The 26,948-nt window shown below is 41.8% G+C and overlaps 1 protein-coding gene across 1 annotated transcript in view; it reads left to right on the top strand.

Moving 5' to 3' along the window:
- CTNNA3 (catenin alpha 3) overlaps positions 1 to 26,948 on the top strand; it is a 928,050-nt gene that overhangs the window by 47,547 nt on the left and 853,555 nt on the right. The window contains exon 4 of the mRNA XM_084634510.1: positions 12,428 to 12,594. Within this exon, the coding sequence (XP_084490636.1) occupies positions 12,428 to 12,594 (167 nt within the window). The remainder of the gene's footprint in view (positions 1 to 12,427; positions 12,595 to 26,948) is intronic.

Here is a 26,948-nt window from a genome sequence, read left to right as displayed (position 1 = left end):
TAATGCTATGACAGGAACTGTTCGTCGGAGAACAGTGGCAGAGGGAAATGGAATCACCAGAAACATGCATAACTTCAAATTTCTGTGTGGCTAATGTTGTGGCATGACATGCTGTTTGAAATAAATGTTGTAATCAAGAGACTTCAAGGTGTTGACCTTGATATATCTGGAGGAATGGAACAACGGGAGAAAGCAAAGTCATACCTGCAGTCTTACGGGTCAGATGAGGGATTTCAAAATGTTCTGAAGAGTGCACAGAAATTGGCAGGGGAACTTCACACTGAAGCTATTTTCCCACCCATTCAAGAATACAAGAGTAACTGAAGAAGAAGACATTTTGATTATGAGGCATGGGATAATCCCATAAGAGACCCCAAACAACAATTCAAAGTTGAATTTTTTAACCCGGTGCTAGATTGTGCAATACAGTCAGTTGAAGAATGTTTCATGCAGCTCAAGGAACACAGCAGTATATTTGGGATGTTGTATGATATTCCAAAACTCCTCACTATACCTGAAGAAGACCTACACCAGCAATGCAGGGCACTAGAGACAGTGTTGAGACATGATGACATGCGCAATATTGATGCGAGTGATTTAGGTGATGAACTGAAAGCCCTTTCAAGATACATTTCAGCAGGATCAACTCCAAAGGCTGTTCTGGAATATATGTGCACAAATAAGATGACCACCCTCTTTCCAAATGCTTTTGTTGCTCTGCGCATACTTCTAACACTTCTTGTAACAACTTCAGCTTGTAGAAGCTGTGTTCTCCACTGGCAACTAATAAAAACACATCTATGCTCCACAATGACACAGGAGAGGCTGGTTGGCCTTGCAACCATCTCACTAGAGCAGGAGCTGGTCCAGACTGTGGACCTTCAGGAAGCAGTTCAAACTTTTGCAACCAAGAAGGCATGGAAAACACCACTTTGATTATTCAAACAGATAAAAATGCCAGTGTGTACTGTGCAGACAAGAAAAGTTACATTTGCTGTTCAGGTATTTGAAAGTTAAGTGTTACTTAAAATTTTTGAACAAGGCATTTTAAGTTATTAGTTCTCCTTTATTGGGGTAGGTAGCAGAGCAGTACCATGAGAGGAGTAGAACAGGAAGAAGGCAGAACTGAGACCTTTCAACGTTTTGGCCCAAGCAAAGGGGTATGGGGGTGTAATTTGAGCTCCCCACCTGAGGTGCCAAAATGTTGTGGGCTGGCCCTGAGCAGCACAAAAGTAAGAGTAGCAGTACTGCAACCCCTCCTACAATAACCTTTCAGAGTAACAGCCGTGTTAGTCTGTATTCGCAAAAAGAAAAGGAGTACTTGTGGCACCTTAGAGACTAACCAATTTATTATTTATTTATTTATTTATTTATTTAGAGCTTATGCTCTAATAAATTGGTTAGTCTCTAAGGTGCCACAAGTACTCCTTTTCTTTTTACAATAACCTTGTGACCCCCCCCCCCAACTCTAGGACCCCTACAATCAGAAGACTGTGAAATTTCAGATTTAAAAAGCTGAATTCATGAAATATATGATTTTTAAAATCCTGTGATTGTGAAATTGACCAAACTGGAGCCTGAATTTGGTAGGGCCCTTACTATAAGCAGGCTTCACTTTCTGTTTATAGTATACAACTTTAATGAACACTTGTTCTCTACAGAACTGGTGCGTAAGTGAAGAATTTTTTTGCCTATTTTTAAATGCTAAAGGGTTTCATTTTAATGATAGCAGTTAAAGAAGAGATGGCAAATTCTGTATAATGTCATATGTATTATCTTCAAGGTATTTCTAACTGGAAAAGATATTTTGAAGCTAAGATTATTATTGAATAATATATTGAAATATGAATTGTCTTAAAATATCAGCTTATAAAGTACAGAAATAAAGGGAGAGAAATGATTCCCAGTGACTTTTCTCTTTACATATACGCCAAGGAAATTCTGACCCTTTAATCCAAGAGCAAAATAGTATAATTCAAGAGCACAGTATAGTGTGTGATTTTCAAAGATGCTGAGTACCTACCTGTACCTCCTATTGGCTAGATGCTGAACACTTCTGAAAATCAGTCCAGTACCTTTTTAAGTGCTGGCATGGAGCATGTTAGCACATATTTGACTCATTTCTGTAGCTCTTTCTCAGGCCATACCCAGGTGAAACTTCTAGTGAAGTCAACAGTAGTTTTGTCCTCTTGTAGAATTGCATCCCATATGGACTTAGTCCTGCAAATCCTCACTCACATAAGTAGTGCTTACTCAAACCATTAATTCTGATGATAGGAGAAAGGACTATTCATTTATGTAAGAGATTGGAGGAACACAGCCTGTATTTCTATAAATATGCTGTAGTTCTTTATTATATGCACTCATGAGCCCCCATTGCATGTGTCATATTTTGGGGTGTGATCCAGACCAGTTGTTACTGGCTTCCCTGTAACTCTGAGTGCCTCAAAATACTCTGCTGCAGCTCTTGTGTCGGGATTATACAAGCATGTACTGCGTGCCTGTGTATTAAGCAACTCTGACTCGGCAATCCTGATTCCAACAGCCTGCTTGTTACACTATTGCCACACTCTGGCCCCTTAGTTACACCTGGCAAGATGACCCCAACATACCCCAGTCCTGAATTTTCCCAAAACCATGTGTTCTGCAATGTTCAGCCCTCTCCCGGACTTATCAGAGAGATATTAAGGTTCATTTGTTCTGTTAAAGGTACAATACCCAGCAGCTTGCCACATTGACTGAGTTAACATTTACTTTAAATCAAACACAGCACTGGATTGGTTTAGATCAAAAGTAAAACAAGTTTACTGACTAAAGGAGATAAGCTCTGAAATGAGTTTTAGTATAGGAGATAGAGTTAGAAATGGTTACAAGCACATAAAGTGAAAAACGCTTTCTAGAGACTAAGGCCTGGTCTACAGTACGTGGTTATTTTAGAATTAGCTGAGTTAATTCAAAATAAAACTGATTCTGTCCACACGACCAAACTGGTTTTTTCGATTTAAAGGGTTCTTTAATCCTATTTCTGTACTCCACCTCGGCAAGTGGAGTAGCACTAAAATCGAGATCGCAGTTCCAGGTTACAGATACTGTGGACGCAATTCAACGTTATTGGCCTCTGGGAGCTATCCCAGAATGCTCCCTTGTAACCGCTCTGAACAACACTCTCAACTCTGCTGCACTAGCCAGGTAGGCAGTAAAAGCCCCAAGAACTTTTGAATTTCATTTCCTGTTTGGTCACCATAAGCACAGGTGACCATCAGCACAGGCGACCATTCAGAGTCCACCATCACAAGAGACCACGCAGTCCCGGATTCATAGACGAGCTCCAGCATGGTCTGAACAGGAGGTACTGGATCTCATCGCATGTTGGGGAGATGAATCTGTTATGGCAGAACTATGTTCCAAAAAAAGAAACGCAAATACATATGCTAAAGTCTCCAGGGCCATGATGGAAAGAGGCTACTCCAGGGGCACAGAGCAGTGTTGTACAAAAATCAAGGAGCTCAGGCAAGCGTACCAAAAAGCCAGGGAGCCGAATGGGCACTCTGGGTCACAGCGCCATACATGCTGCTTCTACCGTGAGCTGCATGCAATTATGGGGGGTGACGCCACCACTACTCCACCACTGTCCGTAGACACCTGCAAGGGGGGAGTTGCACAGAGTGAGGAGGATGAGGAAGAGGAGGAGGAGGAGGACAGTGCACAGGTGGCAAGTGGGGAATCCATTTCCACCCCTAGCCAGGAACTAGTCTTAACGCTGGAGGCAACAGCCTCCCCCCACTCCCAAGATGGGCTCCCGGACCATGACACTGGAGAAGGCACTGCTGGTGAGTGAGAGCCTGATCGTAGCCATGTGGTGGGGTGTGGGAGGAAACCCAGCTGCGCTGGGCTGTTCGTGTTTAGTTTAAAGGGCTCATCCCTGCTCAGAGACTCATCGGACCCATGTGGTGGGTGTGGGGTGGGGTGGGGTGGGGGGGGCGGTGTTGTATGAAGCGATCATCCCAGAGAGCCTGCAGGCCCTCCTTTTATATGGCAAACCCCCAGGCATTGCTTGCTATGGGAAAGGGGGCCCTGCAGTTTGAAAGCATTGAAATGAATAGGGAAGAAGCAGAACCCCGCATGCCCCTAGGGTTTACCATGGCTGCCTGCAAGCTGAATTCTGTTGCCCGGCTGCATGTGATGGCTTACTCACACTAAAGTGGAAGGCACTTCAGTATAAGAGGCAAAATGCGACCTTGTACAGAAAGAACATGTGCGGTGTACTCTGAATTGCCTGTTTCACTGAGAAAGTGTGTCCCCTTTGTTCTCTAAAATGTATCTTTAAAAATACTACCCTCCATTTTTTCTCCTCCTGCAGGTGCAAATGTTTCAACGTGGCCCCTATCTACTCCGTCCCAGAGGCTGGTCCAGATTAGAAGGTGGAAAAAACGAACTCGCGACGACATGTTCGCCGAGCTAATGCAGTCCTTCCACACTGATAGGGCCAGCTGAATGCGTCGAGGCAAACGACTGCGGAGTCCCGTAAAGCATTAAATGAACACACAGAGAGGAGGGACACACGCAATGAGAGCATGCAGGATGCTATGGTCAAGCTCATGGGGAAGCAAACTGACATGCTCCGCTGTATGGTGGATCTATGCAGGAAAGGCAGCAAGACCACAGACTGCTTCTGCAGCCCCTATATAATCGCCCTCCCTCCTCCCCAAGTTCCATAGCCTCCTCACCCAGATGCCCAAGAACACGGGGGGGGGGAGGGTGGGTCGCTACGGGGACCCACACACTAAACCCCAGAGGACTGCACAAGCAGAAGAAAGCTGGCATATCTGAAATTTTGATTTGGTTTCTGGACTTCTTCTTCCCTCCTTCTCCAGCCCCCTAACCCAATTACCCCCCCGCCCCGGTCTACCTTCTGATTTCTCTCAATGTGTTGTGCAACAAATAATAAAGAACAGTTTTTAAACAATTGTGACTTTATTTCCTTTCATATACATAGGGGGCGGGTAACTTCAAGAGAAACAAACACAACTGTCACACCGTACCCTGGCCAGTCATGCAACTGGCTTTCAAGGCTTCTATGATGCGCAGCGCGCCCTCTTCTAATAGCACTCTTCTAATAGCCCTGTTGTCTGGCTGTGCGAAATTGGCTGCCAGGCGAGTTGCCTCAACCTCCCACCCCACCATAAATGTCTTCCCCTTACTCTCGCAGATATTGTGGAGCACACAACAAGCAGCAGTTACAATTGGAATATTGGTTGTGCTGAAATCTAACCGAGCCAGTAAACTGCACCAGCGCACTTTCAGACATCCAAAAGCACATTCTACCATTATTCTGCACTTGCTCAGCCTATAGTTGAACTGTTCCTTACTACTGTCCAGGGTGTCTGTGTACGGCTTCATGAGCTATGGTGTTAATGGGTAGGCTGGGTTCCTGAGGATAACTATAGTCATTTTAACATCCCCAACAGTAATTTTCTGGTCTTGAAAGTAAGTCCCTTCCTGCAGCTGTTCAAACAGACCAGAGTTCCTGAAGATGCGAGTGTCATGCACCTTTCCCGTCCATCCCACATTGATGTCGGTGAAACATCCCTTGTGATCCACCAGTGCTTGCAGCACCATGGAAGAGTACCCCTTGCAGTTTACGTACTGGCTGCCCTGATGTTCCGGGGCCAAGATAGGGATGTGTTCTGTCTATCGCCTCGCTGCAGTTAGGGAACCCCAGCACATTAAAGCCATCCACAATGGTCTGCATATTTCCCAAAGTCACTACCCTTGATAGCAGCTGGTCAATGATTGTGTTGGCTACTTGCAGCACAGCAGCCCCCACAGTAGATTTGCCCACTCCAAACTGATTCCCGACTGACTGGCAGCTCTTGGGCATTGCAAGCTTCCACAGGGTTATGGCCACTTGCTTCTCAACTGTGAGGGCTGCTCTCATTTTGGTGTCTTTGCGCTTCAGGGCAGGGGACAGCAAGTCACAAAGTTCCATGAAAGTGGCCCTACGCATACGAAAGTTTCGTAGCCACTGGGAATCATCCCATACCTGCAACACTATGCGGTCCCACCAGTCTGTGCTTGTTTCCCGGGCCCAGAATCGGCGTTCCACGGCATGAACCTGGCCCAACGCCATCATGATCTTCCAGTTGCCACATGCCGCGCTTCTAGGAACGTCTGTGTCCATGTCCTCTTCAGTATAGTAATCGCGCTATCGTCACTTCCTTGCCCAGTTTTGTAGGTCCTGCACATACCACTGGATAATGCGTGAGGTATTTACAATGGTCAAAACTGCAGCGGAGCTCTGAGCGGGCTCCATGCTTTCCGCGCTATGGCGCCTGCACGGGTAATCCTGGAAAAAGGGCACGAAACGTAGGAGAGCAGAGTGGCAGGGGAAGAGGTGCTGTTCAGTTCACGATAGCCAAAAAAAGGTGGGAAATGGTTGTCTTCTGTAGCTTTCAAGGTGGCAGGAGCCCAGGACAGACAACATGAAGAAGCTTGGTAGCATGGCAAGAGCGGGAGAGCAGAGTTGGTGGCGGAAGCTGTGCTGCTTGGTTCACAATGGCCGAGCAGAGTTGGCAGCAGAAGCAGTCGATGAGGAAAAGAAAGAGTAGATACGTATAGAGATTACATAGAAAGATGAGAGGAAATGCGAGGTGGATTCATAGTACCAGGAGAGAAGCGGTGCACCATACTGCACTGTCTGCTGAAAGCAGTATGGCGTCTGCACGCCAAAAAGACGGAAACGATTGTCTGCCGTAGTTTTAACAGAGGGAGGAGTGACTGATGACACACACCCAGAAATACCCGCTAGAATGTTTTTGCCCCATCATGCACTGGGAGCTTAACCCAGAATTCGAATGGGCGGCGGGGACAGCGGGAACTGTGGGATAGCTGCCCACAGTGCATCACTCCGACATTCGATGCTAGCCTTGGTACTGTGGACACACTCCGCTGAATTCACGTGCTTTAGTGGGGACACACAAGACCGAATGTATAAAATTGCTTCCAAAAATTCGAATAGAATAATTTTGAAATAATTTTGTACTGTAGATGTACCCTAAGACTTAACAAAACTACACTCTTGGTTCAAGGTAAGATTCTCATCATGCTACCTTCCGGCAAGAATGCTGACCAACCCCTCTGGTCAGGATCTCCATAAACTGTTTGGTTCCTTTGTCTTCTGAGGTGAAAGATAACTGGGAGTCTTCATCCTTTCTTTTATAGTCCACTGAATCTTTCAAATGGATTCTTTTGAAGATTACCACTTCCCCCGAGTAAATTTCATTCAAGTGTGGGGAAAGCGACATAGTCTACTGGTTTCTTTGCCTGCTGGTGTTTGCTAAAATGCATATTCATCTGTTTCCTGCGATTTCCTCCCTTTGCTGGGATGCTGAGTGGTTATTTCCTCCCCTTGTTGACTTGATGGTCTTGTTTACTTTCTCTGTAAATTGTATTCCTATTGTCTCAATGTATCTTGGAAATACCTTCCATGTGGCAGAACCAAATTCCTTGTCTAGGATGGGGTAACTTTAGCCCTGACTGGAATATGCACTTTGATCATTTCCAATAGGTTTATAATTTTGAATTTGTCCTCTGTATTTACACCACACAATAACAATGATCAGTCTGTTTATTGGTTTTCTGTTAATTTACATAACACCTTTTTAGATACAGGTAATGACATTAGTGAGTTGGGATACACTGAACTAGTAGACCAGCTGAATCTTCCTACCAGATATCAGTGAGCCTCTTGCATAAGGAAAGAAGGCAGTACATAACTCTAAACACTAGGAATCTCAAAAATTCTCCTCTACCTAGGATTCCAAATGGCAGTAGGGAACAGACACTGATTCTTGTATTCTCATTGTTAAACGAATATTATTAGCACTCTTGGCATATTATAGAACAAGATCATAGATATTTAAAGTTAATAGCTTGTTTACACTTAAGACTAGCCAGTATTTCTAAAGGCATCTTTAAAAAAAACAGTCATTTGACACGTCAAGAATTTCCTTCAAGTATTTGTAGTCTCTGAATAGGCTACACTTATCTTTAATGGTATCATTTGATTTTTAGCTAGCAAAACTATTAATTCTGGGTTTCAGATCTGGCTTTAGCATCTGCTGACGTAGAGCATTTTAGTGGGCAGAATGTTGTAACCCTTTGACCTTGCACAGCAAGGATTTTCCAGTTCAGCTACAGTGTGTGAGATTAGATGTTTCTATGTTGGTATTTTTCTTAAATTCTCCAAGAGCTGCACTACTACTAAAATAACTTGTGATAGCAAAGGTGGAAGCGCTAGTGTAAACTGATGGATGGAACTTTTGCCACTATGCTATCAAATCTGCTCAGAATGGGTATGGATGACAGTGATAAAGCTGTAACGGACTTATTTTTTAGTGCTTTTATTGTTGCTCCCACTGGTGGAGCTACATTAATGGCAGTGGAAATTGGGAGAAATTTAAGAAAAATGCCATTGTAGATGAGATCATAGTGTCTGAGTCTGAAAGGCTGGAGAGCATAAGCACTATGCTTTCCTATGTTCTTGCAATGCTAGCCTTCCTCAAGGGAACAGGGAGTGAGGGTAAGGCCATGAACCCATCCACTAGATATGATTAGGGATGGTGGGAGACATATGCTTTACCCTGCAAAGAGGTGGCAAACGCTCTCTGCAATATGCCAAGTTGCCTGAAATTCATGCTGGGACTGTCACAGCAACTTGGTCCCTGCCTCATCATCCTATCACAGGGTTGTGCATTAAATGCACAAGGTAGCTCCTACTGCCTTAATATTGAGCAGAGGAAGCATTAAACTTCCATTGTCTGATGTAATAACACACTCCAGTCCGATATTTTCCTGTATCCTGGGATTTTATTCCTTGAAGCTGCACTGTTCAGTTTGTATGCACAGTAGCTCATAAGTGTGTTGTTTTAGTAGTATAGTAAAACCCCAATTTCTTTTTTTTCTTGAAAGGTTTCATATATGTCCAAAAGCTTAAGCAAAACAAGGTTTTACATGAGCAGGATGTCCTAGCATTCTGCCCCAGAATAAGCCCCATGTGCACAGAAGCAATTCCCAGGACTGTGTTCCCTTGTGACTGGATGTGGACCTGCTGCATCTTTCCCTTGGTCACCTCCTTCTATTGGTCACCTCCATCTGCGTCTTCTGGAGGGCCAGGCCACATAAAAGTTCAGTCCCCTCCCAGGGTACACAACGTCCCAAAATAAACACCACCTTCAACAATAGTTCCAAGTTCATTCTTATAGAATCACCAGAAGGTCCCTGAGAGGTCATTTGGTCCAGCCCCCTTCAGTGTTGCAGGACTAAGTATATCTAGACCATCCCTAACAGGTGTCTGTCCAACCTATTCTTAAAAAACTCCAATGAGGGGGATTCCACAACTTTACTTGGAAGAGTATTCCAGAGCTTTATTATCTTTATAGGTAGATATTAGGAAAAACTCCCTTGCTGTATATTAAGCCCATTACTTCTCATCCTATCTTCAGTGGACATGGAGAACTATTGATCACATCCTCTTTATAACAGTCCTTAACGTTTCTGAAGACTGTTATTAGGTCCTCCCTCAGTTTTCTTTTCTCAATACTAAAACATGCCCAGGTTTTTAACCTTTTTTTTCATAGGTCGGGTTTTCTAAACCGTTTATCACTTTTGTTGCTCTTCTCTGGACTCTGTCTCCAATTTGTTCATGTCTTTCCTAAAGCATGGTGCCAAAAAACTGGACCAAAGACCCCAGGTGAGGACTCACCAGTGTTGAGTAGAGTGGAAAAATTACGTCTCATGTCTTACATACAACACTCCTGCTAATACATCCCATAATGATGTTTAGGGGTTTTTTTTTGCAACAATATTATATTGCTGACCCTCATTTAGTTTGGAGCAGTTTTGGGAGCAGGGATTGAGTGGTGTCTGCTACCGGAAGTAACCAGCAGCCAGCCTCCTCCCTGTGAAGGAGCAGTTTCCTCCTCCCCTGGTGAAACTACTGTAGTCCTTTCCAGATGGACTTCTTCCTCAACCTTGGAGATCTCCATATGCATATTTTCAGTTAATTCCTCATGTGCATGGATGCTCCTCACCCTAGCCACCTCTTCCTGTAGCTCTCTCACCTGCTTCCTGAGTGATTCTACCAGACGGAACCTTTCCCACTGGATGCAACAGGGAAATGAAGGCCACAGTCTCTGCAAATCCACAGCAGGGCCTGGGAAAAGGCATCCATGGTTGGGTTCCCTGTCTGGACATAGGCACAGGAAGTGGAGCAAGGAGCAGTGTTGTCACTGGCTATGTGGCCTTTTTGAACCATGCTGAGTTTTATACTTTCTCTCTCCTAAAGCCTCCCTCTCAAACTCTTGTTTGCTAGCTCCCCGTGGTTGCTTAGTGCCTGTGTATTAAGCCCTTCTTTCTTGGGTCAGCCCTGCCCCCTCGTTAACACACAGGGGAAGGGTGATCAAAGTGCAGGAGGCTAAAGCCTTGTTAGTGCCCATTCAGCTGCCAGCTAGGAGGCCTCTGGATCCCATTTCCACACAGTCGCCAAACACACACAACCATACTCTAAATTTTAAGTAAGCTAAAAGAAAAACCACACAGAAACAAGCTTGCCCGCTCACCCTAAGAATTAATGCTCGCTTCTTTCCTCTGACTTCCCTGTGTGCTATCCCCCTGTTCATCCTCCACCTCCTCCTGATTTGGTGGTCTATAGTAGACCCCTACTGTGATATCATCTTTGTCCCCTCCCTGTACCACACACCTCCTACTTTCACCCATAGACTGTCATCTGGTTTGCCTTTTTTTTCTGGACCTCAGAACAAGTGTATATATTCTTGATGTACAATGCAACATCAACTCCCTTTCCCCACTTCCTGTTCTTCCTGAACTAAACAAGCTATTCCTTCTATACCAATATTCCAACCAGGAGACTTATCTCACCAAATCTCAGTGATGCCATTTAAGTAATAATTTAGGTTGTATACTAATACTTCCAGTTCTTGCTTTTATACCTCATACTCCTTGGATATGTGTATAGACATCTAAAAGGTTGAACAGATTCTCCTCACTCTTAACATGTCACTGACTCCCCCGGTTTTCCCTCCTGGAAGTCCAGGTTCCACTAAAACATAATGGTCTTCCACCCCTCCTGGGCTTCTCTTCAGTTCCCTGTTCTCTTTGTGAAACACCAGCCCCAGGTCTGCCTCCCTTGACCTTGGCTCCTTGTTCCAGGGACCTGCCATGGGAACTAGCTTTGATTTCCAGCTTAACTGCTCTACTCCACCACCAGCCCCAAATTGCTGGGATGCCTCCCTTTTTAAGTCTTATAACCAGCAGAGGTATGGTAGGGCAGGGCTAATTAAACCAGGAGCAGGCTGACCTATTACATCCGGATTGGTACACAGTGGATGCTACTGTTATGGAGGGGGTTATGACTGGCATTAGGTTAGATGATAGTTTTGGTTATCTAGATGATATAGTTTGTAGTTTGCACACATTTGATTTGATTGATGCATGTGTCAATTTAAAATAACAGTTGTTTAAGAAGAAAACTAGAAAAACAAAAATTCCACCATTTGCAAACATAAAAGATGTGTTTGATAGTGGGATTTTAAGTCTGGATCTTCAAATTCTCTGCACAGATCTTTCCCACTTAAACTAAAGGTGTCTCATCCTCTGTGGACCAGCTCCTAGAGGAGAATGTGACCCACACTTTACCCATGGATTATACAATAACTTTCTATAGAGCAGAAAAATGTTGGCCTTCCAGATCCTGGGTTCTGTTCCTGCTATTTGGAGGGGAGTGTGGTCTAATGGCAAAAGCAGTGGTTACAATAAATAGATCTGGCACATTCTGTCTGAGAGGCAGTGTTACCTGAGTGTATGAAAATTCAGTCTGTCATAATTAAGACGTGGGTTCGATTTCTAGATCTGTTAGAATCTTTCCATTAATTTATGGGTGATATGATACTTTCTTCCCCCCGATGATCAGGGTATGAGCCATTGATCAGCAGTAAGGATTTCAAAGTACACAAATGTGAACAGCAGTGAGTAGAAGAGGTGAACATAGAACTCATGGCCTTCTGGTTTCCAGTGCTCTTTCCCTTAGATTACAATGGCGTTCTGTGAGGGATCCTCATTTCATACATATATAAAATATCTCCATGGAACATCTCTTCCACAGCACTGCAAAGTAAGTGTAAGTGTCACCCATCATACAGGTAAGTGTCACCCATCATACAGAACACCTGTGCATGATCTGGGTTAGCTGAGAGAATGGTCTATGGTCCTCTTTGTAAGGCATTAATAACATGCCAGTTCAACTGACAACATTTTCAATATGCCAAAGAATTGATGCAGTTAAATTATGTTGCTTAACATTTGTAGCTTTTGAATGTACCCTAAGAGAATTTGTGGATTTATTTTGCAGGTGAAGCTTTAAGAGTATCAGCAAGGGAATTTACCAGTGATCCCTGTTATCTGCCTAAAAGGAAATCTGTTGTTCAAGCAGCACGCTTCCTTCTGGCTGCTGTCACTAGACTTCTGATTCTGGCAGACATGATTGACGTGGCATACTTATTGCAACATTTAACAGTGGTAAGTAGAATCTGCACTAATTCAGTATGAGTGGTCAGAGAAGTGACTGCAAATCGCACCTTCTGATGCAACATACTTTTTCATGTGTGTATCAGGTCAATTATGTTTAATTTCTTCACAAAAAAGTTTGTAATCACTTTTTACTCCTCCTACCATTGAGAGCCAATACAATGACTGGTGTGGGAGAGTGATCTGGCTTCTCCTCTTAATCATACATCACCAACAGAATTTGCAACCCAATTACAATGGAAAAGTCTCTTATTGGTGAAAGTACATGAGACCAAACACAATGCAGATAGTAGGTGAAGTTGGCAGTTAGGAAAAAAAACATCCTGTAAACGGAACAAATCTGATATGGAGCCACTGAGAGGAAATAAATATAGACCCCCCTCTGGTGACATTTTAAATTGAATTATTTTATATTCCCTAGTTGATTATGTGAAACGTTATAAGTTACTATAAAACTGCCATTGCTTCCAGTATATTGATTACTGCTAAATAGGAAAAAATTCTTCTTCTAGAATATCTTGAGATTATTTCCCTGAATTTATTTGTTGAAATGTATTCAATTAATACATTACTGGTGTTCTTTTTGAACCATAGGTTGGTGGTATACATTTGAAATCAGAGCTGTTTTGATAATTATGATGGTCAGATAGGAACAAAAATATGTAACTTATCTGGATGACTCTAGGTGCAATTTAAACATGCATTTTTCAGGTAGCAAGGAATGAGGTTGGGCAAAGGTACCCACTTATACACACACATGCCCTATTATGGGGTTGTTTGGCTGTGTCACAAGTTAGAGATGCCTCAGGGCTGCTCTAATGATCACCCAGCTTAAACAGCTCCCAAGGGACCATTCCAGCAGCCAGATATTACCAGAGTGCACTTGTGCTCTGACCGTACCTCCTCTACTGTAGCCGTGCACTTTGCCAAGGCCAGAAGAGATTGGTAGTACAGAGCTGGCTTTATAGCATTCATGGCTTCCTCTACAGTGGGGAATCCCCAGCTGGCTGGATAAGCCACCTTTTCCCTTTTCTTTCACTGTTGGTACCAGGCCTTGCCTTCAGTTCTTGTGACTAGTCACACATGTGACTTTGAAATTCACTTTCCTTGATATTTGTGGCAGTAAAACTGAACACCTTGTTTGCTGAGTTAGCATGTGCCAATATGTTAGCTAACTCAAGCTGACTGGCAATCAAGTAACTCAAGATTTAAAAAAAAACCACCTCTACAATTTAGACCATCCTTCAAGGCTGAACAGTGGAAAAAGTGCTTAATAACTTTCCTTTTTAAACAAGTGAATAAGGTACTTCAGTAATACTCATCATCAGATGATGAGTTTTGGAGGGGGCCTCTTGTATCACCATTTTTTGCCCCCTGCATCAAGGTTAAAGAAACTTATTCTGTTTTCTTATGTTTAACATCTGCTTAAAGATGCTTAGTAATGTGCTGTTATTGCCTCATTAGGCAAATTGTTCCACACTTTTGTTGATCTTAATGTCAAGATGCTGTCCTATTAGATAAGCTAGATTCATTCTTTCAATTAATTCCATTACTACCTGTTTTAATACTAGTATCTTGTGTAAAGAGCTTTTCTCCCAGTTTTTGCATTGTGACTTCCAATACTTAAACAGTTACCAATATCATGTTGCTTAAATATATTTTGTAGGCTAATTACATATAGTTCTTTCAGATTCTTTTCCTGGAGCTTTTTTTTTTTTTTCTTCCCCCTGGCTCAGTGCGTGTCTTTTGGTAGCTCATGTTTAGGACTCCGTGTCTATCATGGAGGTCGCAGAAGTCATGGGTTCAATAACTTTCCACGACCTCAGTGACTTCTGCAGTGGTGGGTGTGACTGACCTCAAGGCCACCCATACAGTGTCACACCTTACTCCACAGGTAGACCCATTGACTTCAGTGGGACTACATGTGGAGTAAGGTACTACTCAGTGGGAGCAAGAGAATCAGAATCTGGCCTCAAATGAGACCAGGAAGGAATGTCTCTCCAGAGTATAGTATTTCACTGTGAAAGGCATCATGGAGATTTTAATGTTTCCTTTGAAGCATCCAGCATTGGCAGTTGTTGGAGACATTCTAGCTGGACCATTGGCTTGATCTGGTATAGAAAAGTCAATGATCCTACAGCATATAGTATATGTGTGTGAAGTTTGCCAGTTTAGAGTGTTGAAAGTGGTCTTAATAATACTATTTTTTAAAATTTTTCTTGTCTTGATACTTTTCATCAATAGTCTTTGTACCCAGGTGCCATCCCAGGTGCAGCCTTGTGGCCTAAGGTGGCACTGTTTCAGTTTCCCTTTGAGGTTCCAAAAATAACTTATACACACCTGAATCTTTTTTTGGGGTCTTATGTATTTAATACCACCTGGCTCTCCAAAGATCCTCTTTTGGCTTCCCCCCCTACTAATGTTAGGGTTTCTCAGCACTCCTTCCAGGACCTGTGCTTCAAATCCTGGTCTTCTTGGCCTGTAAAGTCTCCTGTCAGGTTTAGGGGTTTCAAAGCCCTCCTTGCTGAGTTCTTCCTCCTACACATCTCCTCCTTGACTGGGCTTGGAGTCTCCTTTTGAGTCCCCTACCTAGTTCCTAATAGTCTCTTGATCTTCTCCAGGTGGATCTAATAATCCCAAGCACTTGTCTGCACTATCTGGGAGAGAGGGGAGCCTTGCCCCACCCACTCAGCAAAGCTCCTGGGGCCTTTAAAGTATATGGTATGGTATGGCCATGTACATTCCCTCTCCCACACACTGATTGCTCCCCGGGACCATCTTCCTCTCATCCAATTATTGTCTTTGTTTGCCTCCCTGGACATGTGGAATGGGATAAATGGCCCCTCTGACGAACCCCTCTGGTCTTAGAGGGCCAGTATCCTGCTGCTCCCCTAAACTTTTATGTAAGAAAATGTTTTCATAATCTTAAAGGCACCCTTCCTAAACACTTTTAGTGCCCTTAAGACAAGTAATAACTAAAATCTGGTGGTATTCTTGGGTATAGATTTTTTTTTTAAACAACTCTGAGTCACGATATGATTTTCACTGGGGAGAAAAAACTAACAATGATTGAAAAATCATAAAATGACTCAAAGAATTTTTTGGAAAAACTGAATCTGTACAAAAAAGTAAATTGTCATCTTTTCCCCTTATTTAAATGTAGTTTTCATGAAAGCTGCCAAATTGATAGAGGAATTCAGTTTTCAGCATTATTAACTCACAGAACAAAGTAAATTGCAATCCAAATTCCCCACAATGCCTAATTAATATTCCTTGGCTTTGTCCTGGGAGATAGTATATTGTCTGTCTGCTGAGTCAGCCAACAAGGGTACCAGTTATAATGGTACCTTTTTGTATTGACACTTATTCATTAGGAAATGGGCTAAGACTACCAAGTAGTTTTAACACATGCCATTGATTAGCCATCAAGTGACAACAGCTTTTGGTTGTCACCAACCTGGAACAGGTTCATATACAATAATAATAATAAAAAAACTTTAATGAGTCCTGACTTTGGAAAAAAAAATTTAATTATTATATGTTAGAACTGCTTTAGAAAATTCAAATTTTATTCAGTGTGGACCTGGTCCAGCAAAACACATTTAGTTTCCACAAGGTTTCTGCAGCATGCAAAGCAAACTTTGTCTTTGCTGCATCATCTTAAATATTCCAAGTGCATATCTCTTAGAAATACAATAATTTTTAAATATGCCTTGAGAAGTTTTTCTTTGAACCTGTTCTAAAACAGATAGCTCTAACACACTGTCCTATTTCTTCATGAGGGTCGGAGCTGTATAACTGTCATTAATCATTTGAGAGGAGATGAAAAAGTTCTTTGCCTTTCATTTCCATGGCTCTGAGCTTTTTAATTTTACGTAGAATAAAATCAAGGAGTTTGATCACTGAACCAAAATTAATTTTAAAGGTTATATCATTCAGTACAGAATGAACGAAATGAAAATGCTGACCCAGGAAAAGATTTGTTGTATATATAAAAATGAAAGAAAATAGGCCAGCATCATCAAAGGGAGTTGGCATAGTATTTATCTGTTCCCAGTTACATATTTATTGTATTATATGAATTATGTTGCATGGAATCCATATATTCTTATGGATTATTTGTAAAATGCCTACATTGAAGAGATGTTGAAAGTTAATTGTATCGCTCACTCAGTAGAACTCCACACTATTTGATGGAACATTTCAATGCCAGTTTCTCTCTGCTAAAAGTGGGATGCTGCAAGCAGCGTGTTTCCACTCATTGTACGACAGAAAAGCAATCTAGATTGTTAAAATTCAATTTTATTAGAAAATTATGGTACACAAAAGAGAAAAACAATAGCAATATGATTCATTGCCAGAGAAATCCTCTCATAGTCTCACATGTCATTCAGAGCTTAGCTGGAATAAGCAATACATGTGTACTGCGCAGGCGACAAAAGAATAATAGATTTTAGTGAGATCAGCTTTATTGGAATTGCATATGTAAAATGCAAGGGAAGGAAATTTCATTTCTCTTCTCTGGTTGCATAGAAAACTCCATCCAAGAAAGCTCTCAACACTACAACATCAGCACAAACTCTGTGACTGATTGTATTCTGATGGCATGATACTACTTTCAGCTGATTGTGGAAGCGGCAGCCTTATGACATTCAGTGATGCCACATACGCTGTCTAGACCAAATTCATTACCCAAAACAAAGTGATAGGAGAAAGGAAAGTACATCACATTTATGTCTCCATAAACCGCACAGTCCAGACTTGATTCTCCCCCCTCCTTGAGGCAGGGGAGAGAGCAGGTTGAGAGATGCTGACATATTCTCTGCCTCTAAGACCCTCCACTGTATTGACCTGTCCCTTGTATCTGAGTGTTAGATATGGCTGTGTCAAGAGCCACAATCTGTTCTTTTAGGGACTGATCCAACTCAACTTGAAGTCAAAGGAACGATTCAGTGAGATTTGAATTGGAGCCCTTGGTTTTTAGGAGAGTCACTGAAAATGTTGCTTACTCTACTAGTCTACAGATACCATGCAATAATCTTTATGGAAGCAGCTGGTTTAAAAATCAGGTACTATTTTCATTGACCAAATGAGCAAATAAAGTAGATATCAAATCTATAAATACAAACAAAAAATCAGAGCAAAAATTTTGCAATTATCAAAATGCATGCTAGGTTTCATCACACTCTCTCTTTGTTTTTTGTAGTATCTCTGCATCCCTTCCCTTTCCCCTTGTCGTTGGTATCTGTTTATCTTGCAAGCTTTTGGAGGCTAGCACCATGGAGCAGTGTAAACAATAAGGATACACATGCAAAAGAAATGGAGCATTCTTGAAGCTGGAGGGATTGTTTATATTGGTTTCACAGAAACGCCATCCATTAAAGTTACTCAGTATGATAATGAATGACTACAAAATCAGATATTGAAACACAAGAAAGATTACTTCATTGGCTGAGCAGTGATGAGGGAAGGACTGTATTATTTACCAACTTTAGAGAACTGTTTCTCTAAAGTAAACCTTCTGTGGGTGTCTCACACAGAACAAATGAAACATGAATAAGCTTTACCAGTGAAGCAATTGGTGATATTTTTTCACTTTAGTTTCTTCATTTATTTAATTGATCAACAATAGTAAGGGAATCCATGTTTACCGAAATGTCTCTTTTCTGACCTACCACCCAAACATTATTTCCCTTATTTCAGCATTCAAAATCTCCTACCCTTCTATATAACTTCTTCATTATTGTGAACAATATGGTCAGACTAAAGTCAATCCCATGCATCTAGTCCTTTGATTCAACAGTCCATTTTCAGCCTCATTCACTTTAGAAGTGATGCTCAATATGTTTAATTAAGTGAATGAATAGACTGGTGGAATGACTTTGAACTTATTGATCAGAGGAGAAAAGCAAGAAGGTAAAAAAACTTTTATTCAAAGAGCCCACCAGCATATCTTTCCTCTAATATATTTCAGATCCTGCTGATCCAGCATATTTTCTTTCTTCTCCTTGACCTGTTTGTTTGTAGATTTACTATTTAAATTTACATATCTTTCACACATTCCTCAGTAGACTCAGTAATATATAAAGCACTGACTTAGAGTGATTTAAAACTATACGAGAAAAAGGAAGAAAAGTGGTAGGAAATGAGAAGCTACATGAGAAGCTAGGCTTCTTTGGGAAGATCATTATCTGCTGCTCCTCCTCCCTGCAAAGCCTCCTTAAAAGTGTTCTGAGCAGTGTAAAAATGATTTGGTTACCCAAGGGAGAATATTTGAGTAACCTCAGTTGACTTGTGCTTCATGCTTTTTGGTATTAATTTTTTTTTTATTTGCGCCAGTCCTGATCGGAGTAGAATGTGATGGTATGCTTCAACGGGCACTTAGTCATAGAATCATAGAATATCAGGGTTGGAAGGGACCCCAGAAGGTCATCTAGTCCAACCCCCTGCTCGAAGCAGGACCAGTTCCCAGTTAAATCATCCCAGCCAGGGCTTTGTCAAGCCTGACCTTAAAAACCTCTAAGGAAGGAGATTCTACCACCTCCCTAGGTAACGCATTCCAGTGTTTCACCACCCTCATAGTGAAAAAGTTTTTCCTAATATCCAATCTAAACCTCCCCCACTGCAACTTGAGACCATTACTCCTCGTTCTGTCATCTGCTACCATTGAGAACAGTCTAGAGCCATCCTCTTTGGAACCCCCTTTCAGGTAGTTGAAAGCAGCTATCAAATCCCCCCTCATTCTTCTCTTCTGCAGACTAAACAATCCCAGCTCCCTCAGCCTCTCCTCATAAGTCATGTGTTCTAGACCCCTAATAATTTTTGTTGCCCTTCGCTGGACTCTCTCCAATTTATCCACATCCTTCTTGTAGCGTGGGGCCCAAAACTGGACAAAGTACTCCAGATGAGGCCTTACCAATGTCGAATAGAGGGGAATGATCACGTCCCTCGATCTGCTCGCTATGCCCCTTCTTATACATCCCAAAATGCCATTGGCCTTCTTGGCAACAAGGGCACACTGCTGACTCATATCCAGCTTCTCATCCACTGTCACCCCTAGGTCCTTTTCCGCAGAACTGCTGCCTAGCCATTCGGTCCCTAGTCTGTAGCGGTGCATTGGGTTCTTCCGTCCTAAGTGCAGGACCCTGCACTTATCCTTATTGAACCTCATCAGATTTCTTTTGGCCCAATCCTCCAATTTGTCTAGGTTCCTCTGTATCCTATCCCTCCCCTCCAGCGTATCTACCACTCCTCCCAGTTTAGTATCATCCGCAAATTTGCTGAGAGTGCAATGTACACCATCCTCCAGATCATTTATGAAGATATTGAACAAAACCGGCTCCAGGACTGACCCCTGGGGCACTCCACTTGACACTGGCTGCCAACTAGACATGGAGCCATTGATCACCACCCGTTGAGCCCGACAGTCTAGCCAGCTTTCTACCCACCTTATAGTGCATTCATCCAGCCCATACTTCCTTAACTTGCTGACAAGAATACTGTGGGAGACCGTGTCAAAAGCTTTGCTAAAGTCAAGAAACAATACATCCACTGCTTTCCCTTCATCCACAGAACCAGTAATCTCATCATAAAAGGCGATTAGATTAGTCAGGCATGACCTTCCCTTGGTGAATCCATGCTGGCTGTTCCTGATCACTTTCCTCTCATGCAAGTGCTTCAGGATTGATTCTTTGAGGACCTGCTCCATGATTTTTCCAGGGACTGAGGTGAGGCTGACTGGCCTGTAGTTCCCAGGATCCTCCTTCTTCCCTTTTTTAAAGATTGGCACTACATTAGCCTTTTTCCAGTCATCCGGGACTTCCCCCGTTCGCCACGAGTTTTCAAAGATAATGGCCAATGGCTCTGCAATCACAGCCGCCAATTCCTTCAGCACTCTCGGATGCAACTCGTCCGGCCCCATGGACTTGTGCACGTCCAGCTTTTCTAAATAGTCCCTAACCACCTCTATCTCCACAGAGGGCTGGCCATCTCTTCCCCATTTTGTGATGCCCAGCACAGCAGTCTTCCCATTCTATTCTATTCCCATTCCCATTCAATAGTCATCCCATTCTATTCTGGTGTATTGTCCAATACAATTGTATTGTATTGTCCAAGTGATGTGTGCTTACAGTTTTGATGCCCTGATATGATGCAATGTAACATAAAAAATTCAATGTGAATGTAGGTAAGCATAGTCTTGATCCAAATCACATCAAACACTATTGTAGACTTTCTACTGAGTTCCACAAGTTTTGGGTCAAGCCCATAATGAGGGATGGCTCTTAAAAAATTGTGGGTCATTTTAGAGAGATGCACAGGAGTAGCTGAGAGAGGCTTTAGTTCCTTGGTTGCTTTACTGTAGTTGATCTGGACTTGCAGATCTTTATTTACAGATCAGCCAACAGAAAAAATTCTTGCTACTACTTCTGAAGTTTGTGCATGCCACAGAGGGGACAGATATGGGTTATTTGTATTTCTAGCATCAGTATTTATAGGTCTGTGTATTTTTCCACTCTACAATTTGTGGCAGAATTACTGCAACATAAATGACACACGTAATGCACATACTAAACAACTACTTAGGAATAGGGCTTTGTGAAACGGCCACCTTTTATTGCAGCAGAATAATGGATACACTACTACTCCTTCAGTGTCACCTACAGACAATGAGAGATGCCCCAACCCCCAGCAAGGTGACTTTACAAACCATGGGGATTCCCAAGGAAGTGTGAAATGATTTAATGATTCTTTTATTCTAATAAGCTATTGCTAGGGAACAAGTTTCCCTTAGTACCACAATAGGGATTATGAAGTATCTCTGTCCCAGCCCATAATATGAGAGTCACTAAAGAAGGAGCATCTTACTACTTCTGTTTCCCAGTGTTCCATTCCCAGCTCTGATGCTGCAGAGCCTTTACCGCATGTCCCCCTTCTGAGCTCTGACACTACAGAGCCTTTATCCCATGTCCCTGGTTCCCCATTCCCACCTCCCATTCCCCCTCCTTAGCAGGCCCAAATATACCTTCAGTACACTCCCCTAGTTGCACCCCTTACAACTTTGGTCGTGTTCTGTTTGGTAGGGTTGTGAGTTGCGTTCTTCATCCCACCTTTTTTGTATCCCATGGGAGGGGCAAGGAGTGACGTTGTACTCCAGTCAGGGGCAGGTATTTCTCTGGTCTTTTAGTGTTTTACATCCCCTCCCCCTCACAATCCTCTCTCGCCCCTCCCAACTGGTTGTTTGACCTTGCCTTGAGATAAGGAATTGAGGCAGTCTTCAAGTGTGTGCTTATACATTCCCACCATGCCCAGTTACACTGTAGCTGTATCCCTTATTTTTTCCCATTGTACTAAAAGCCCAGTCTGGTTGTGGGAAATGCAACACACAGTCTCTTTGTTCATTGTTTTTTACATATATTAGTATAAGATATAAGAGTATTAAAATGTCAAACCCAAAATTCTATCTCAGGCTGGCAAACAAGCCTATATACTAATAAAAACCTTTATGAGAAGTGGAGGAAGCAGCATAATAGGCTGCACTCAAGAAGACCCTGCTGGGAAGGTGCACCCCATTAACTCCTTATGGGGAAGGAGAAGGGGAGGCCTGGGCCAAGGAGCCCAGTGGAAGGGAGTGCACTGGTTTCGTTCATGTGTGTGTGTGTGTGTGTGTGTGTGTGTGAGTGTGTGTGAGAGAGAGAGAGAAAATGAACCACATCCATCTCAGATTCGTATGTGTGAAGTTCTATGCAAGCTGTTTACACAGCCCAGATATGAAAAAAGGGGTGAAGGAACTGGTCTTATTCTAAATAGGAAAGAAGAGATTTTGGAAGTGACTTAACAAAACTTTAAATTAAAGATTTATAAAACTGATGGAAGTATATTTGTCTTAACGGTAAAGGATTAAAAAATGAGCATTTCTGAACTAAAAAAAGATAATGAGGAGCTTAGAGAGAACTATTTGATGCAAAGGGTAATAGGTATATGGAATAAGTTGCTGTTTAATATATTAGAAGTGAAGAGTATAACTGAGTTGGAGAAACTAGTGTTATTTCTAAAGATGGAGGGGATAGAAAGGAACTTGAGAAACCTGAAGATGGGATTAAGGTAAATAAAAATGGGCAGGTATTTTCACCAAATTATTATTTATTTATTATTGTTGAAGTGCCTAGCAGCCCCAGTCAGGTATTGGGACTCCATTGTGTCAGACTGCACAAACACAGCACAAAACGTGTTCCTAAATGCCTTGTTGTTAAATGGTCATTACTGTGTTTCTACAACTTTTTAATTCACCGCTACAGCAACATTCAAACTGAAGTAAATCTAAAGCATCATATTCAGGGAGTAAATGACAATAACGTGAAAGTCATTCTCTGTGGAATATTTTCTGAATTCTAATCTTAGGTGGCAAATTTTAGTTTGGTAAAATGGCCTTGGAAATTCATTTTGTTCTAGTAGATTATTAGTTGCTAGTATAACAATGAAGTCAGTATTATTTCATCTGCTCAACAGTTATTTGTAACTCAGGCATGCACAGATCATTCTGATCCAGACAAATTTCATTTAATAACTCACCTTTGCTTTGGGAAGCAGAAATGAATAAATGCTCACAAAACATATTGCGTACTCTTTATAATCAAATGCATGTCTTCAATCCATTGAGCGCAAGATCATCTGATGTTTCCTGGATTGAGGGTACTATGTGACCTATTCTCCATAAAAATCTATAGAGGCAGGTCCAAGTCCATTCCATTACAGCAAAATATCATGAGAGCAATAGTTTTTTCATAAGTGTGTATTCAGTAATTGGAATTTGAGAGTGCTTTTTAATGGTTCTCCCAAACCTGTCCCATAGTGATTTAAAATAGTACATTTAGTATAATTTAGTCTTTTAAAGCAGCAGTGCATATTAAAACATTAAGGCACTTTTGAATGAATTGCCTTCTTTTTTCAAAATGGAGATTAAATTTGCTTCTTTTCCTTAATTCAACTCATATTCAGCCATATATTTTTAAAAGTATTTAACAAGGTAAAATAAAATAGATCAGTGCTGTATTTTCTGCCTTGCATAATGAAGGGTGATAATATTGATATTCAGAACAGCAACGGCTCTCAGGTTTTTTCCTTCCTTAGACAAACTGGAAAAGAACCATTACTCCATATTCTGCAGTGGCAGACTATTTGTTCTACTTCTGTTGTAGAGTTGGCCCTGAATCTGAATGAGGAATGTAAAATTACAACAGATTAAGGGCTTCTTATAGCCTAATTGAAAGTGTCACTGTTATGACTCAGCTTGATTTTCAGACATATGCCAGAAAAACTCTGACTAGTCAAATATCATTCACAAATTGAAATAGAAATGCTTGCTGTCATCTGGGGAAGTCTGCACTTGCATTTCTACCTGTATGGACATCAGCATACTGTTACCAATTATAAGACTTTGCAATACATGTTAAATGATGCTTTCTTCCATCTACCTAGTCCAGTTTTTGTTGAAGATGTTGAAACTATGAATTTGACACTGCATTGATATGTAGTCCTGGAAAACTTAATACTGCAGTTTACTTCTCAGACATCTTCCTTTTAATAGAGAGCAGGTTTAAAAAAACAAAAGGAAGTATTTCTTCACACAACACACAGTCAACCTGTGGAACTCTTTGCCAGAGGATGTTGTGAAGACCAAGACTATAACAGGGTTAAAAAAAGAACTAGATAAATTCATGGAGGATAGGTCCATCAATGACTATTAGCCAGGTTGGGGAGGGATGGTGTCCCTAGCCTCGGTTTGCCAGAAGCTGGAAATGGGCAACAGGGGATGGATCACTTGATTATCTATTCTGTTCATTCCCTCTGGAGCACCTGGCATAGGCCAGTGTCGGAAGACATGATACTGGGCTAGATGGACCTTTGGTCTGACCCAGTATGGCCGTTGTTACGTTCATACAGTCTGCATGTGCTACCTATACAACAACTGAAGGTGCTGAAGCAAATGTGCATTTCATTCTCTCTTGGGACATTGGGATTTATAAAGACAAATCAGCTACTTCAGTAAAAATTGTGATTCCCAGCCAAAGCTATCATAATAGTCTGGAATACTGCATCAAATCATGTCTGTTCTAGATGCAGCATTGGAAAACACTGTGCCCCCTTTGTTTAAACTGTCTGATCTATCTTTGTTAGAAGTCTTCTTGGATTTTGGTGACCTCCTGCTGCTGCTGATTCTGATTTCTCATACTGTGATTGCCATCTTTGCTAAGGGAGTCCTGCTAAATCTGGACAGAGAATTGTGTATGATATTCATAAAACTCCATTCTTCAGCAATATGGACTGTGCCAAGGTTTATGCCAGAATACCTCAGGTTCACATTAGAGATGGGCATTAACCAAAACAACCTGAGATTTGAACAACCTTGAACTTCACCAGAGGTAAAATAGACTGTTTTATGAGGATTCTGGAAAAGTTGCTATTGATGGTAGCTGGAACAAAACATTACATAAAAGAAGAATTAAACTGTTTCTCAAGAAACTACAGAGAAACTCCCCATTGTATGACTGATATTCTGCCAGTGCCAATATTATGAATTAATTTTCTTGCAACAGCCAAACCAAGCTCCCATGATAGTCAACGAAACAGAGACTTTAACAGAAAATGCGGAGGCAAGCTGAAATACATAGAGACTTTTGACCGTCATTATTAAAGGCTGGGGGTAAAGAACTTGAACCACAGAATAAATTCTCCATTCCCTAACTTTAAATCAAGTTTTCAGATAAATGGAACCATAATCACAGTCCAAGATCACTTAGAAATATCTTCCATTTTCAGATAATGCCCACACTATGCTAGATTTCCAACGTCCTGCATATGAAGAGACAGTATTGACAACACTGTCCTACTACTTAGCTTACCACCTAGACCATCATCTGTTCCAGAATCACATTTGATGTTCCAATTGCTTAATGTTATCCAAAATGGGATTCTGAAAATTGTCCCATTCATTCTAAGGCCCATGTTACAAGTTCATCCACCTTCTTTCCTACTTGGGAGACATTCAGTGTTCATTTGTTACTATCTTGACAATGGATGCTTGGTTCTTAGATGATGTGATACCCACTTTTTGTGTGTTATTACCAAAACAGCTGTTTCCTCTTACTCTGGATCAAGTTTTATGAACGTTGATTTTGGTTTTTATTACAAAAGGAGCGTAGTACTGTTCATGGACCCAATCAGAAGGGAAGCCTGTGTATTTTGAAAAGTGCTATACAGTTATTTATGGTAACCTGATAGACAGTAAAACCTGATAGGCAGTAAGACCCTATTGTCATGATACCCTCTCAATCCAGCTTGCTTCATAAGAAGTGTCATCAAACCAGACAATGGTTCAGGAGTGTTACAGGTGCCACATGGACCCAGGGGAGTTTCTTCCTCAGCACAGGGAAACAGAGAATGCTCAGCTGGATGCTATTGAACCTAACTCCTTTAAGACAGCTGCATCTTGTATGTAATCAAGAGGCTTAAAAAGAAATAGCAAGTTTCCTTTCAGAGAGAAAAGAGACAGGGAAGTCTTTAGGTAAAGGAAACTATGAAGGTACTTCTCCTGAACTTCTAGGGACTGGGATGTGTCTATCTTGGTGAAGTAATGAGGAAAGTGAGCATCTAAAAACTGTTTTATTTCTGCTTACCTCTGATGATTTAAATAGTTAACAGAAAGTGTGGGGAGTGGGGGCTGGACTCTTTTCCCCTCCCCCATCTCAGAACAATACATGTGAAAGTTTCTTGGAAGAAGAAAGACTGGGGCCAGACCATGATAGCTTGAGAAATGTAGGCAGATTGTATGTGCCTTGTAGATTTAAAAATGATTATGATAACCTTTGTCACAGCCAGTTCACTGCATCCTCCTGAGAACAGGACAAACTTATGTTAATTTGCTTATAGTTAGCTTATTTGTATATTTTTATTCTGAGGGAAAACACTGTTTTTTCTTCCACTCTCCTCTTGAGAAAGATGTCTCTTCCACTTTTGTGGAATATCGCTGCCAACTTTATAGCCTCTTGGGGCTATTTCTTGGATATTTAGCCTCCTGAGGAGAGCTATCAGTTATACATGTGGTTTTTCCTCCACTAGCAGTGATTCACTGATCCCTGCAGTCTCATTACCAGACACAGGAGGCTCCTAATATGATGATCTGGAGTGAGAGGTTTTTGGCTTTTAGCATTATTAATCTGTGAGGCCACTGCATGATGTAAGATATAGTGCACGGGCTTGCAGGGATAGTGGTATGACAGGAGACCTCCCCATTTAGGGTGACCAGATGTCCTGATTTTATAGGGACAGTTCAGATATTCAGGGTTTTT

The sequence above is a fragment of the Lepidochelys olivacea genome (assembly GCF_965140295.1).
Source record: "Lepidochelys olivacea isolate rLepOli2 genome assembly, chromosome: 7".
Classification (NCBI taxonomy): domain Eukaryota; kingdom Metazoa; phylum Chordata; order Testudines; family Cheloniidae; genus Lepidochelys; species Lepidochelys olivacea.
Note: the sequence above shows the minus strand (reverse complement) of the source record. Positions and strands in the feature narration are given on the sequence as shown.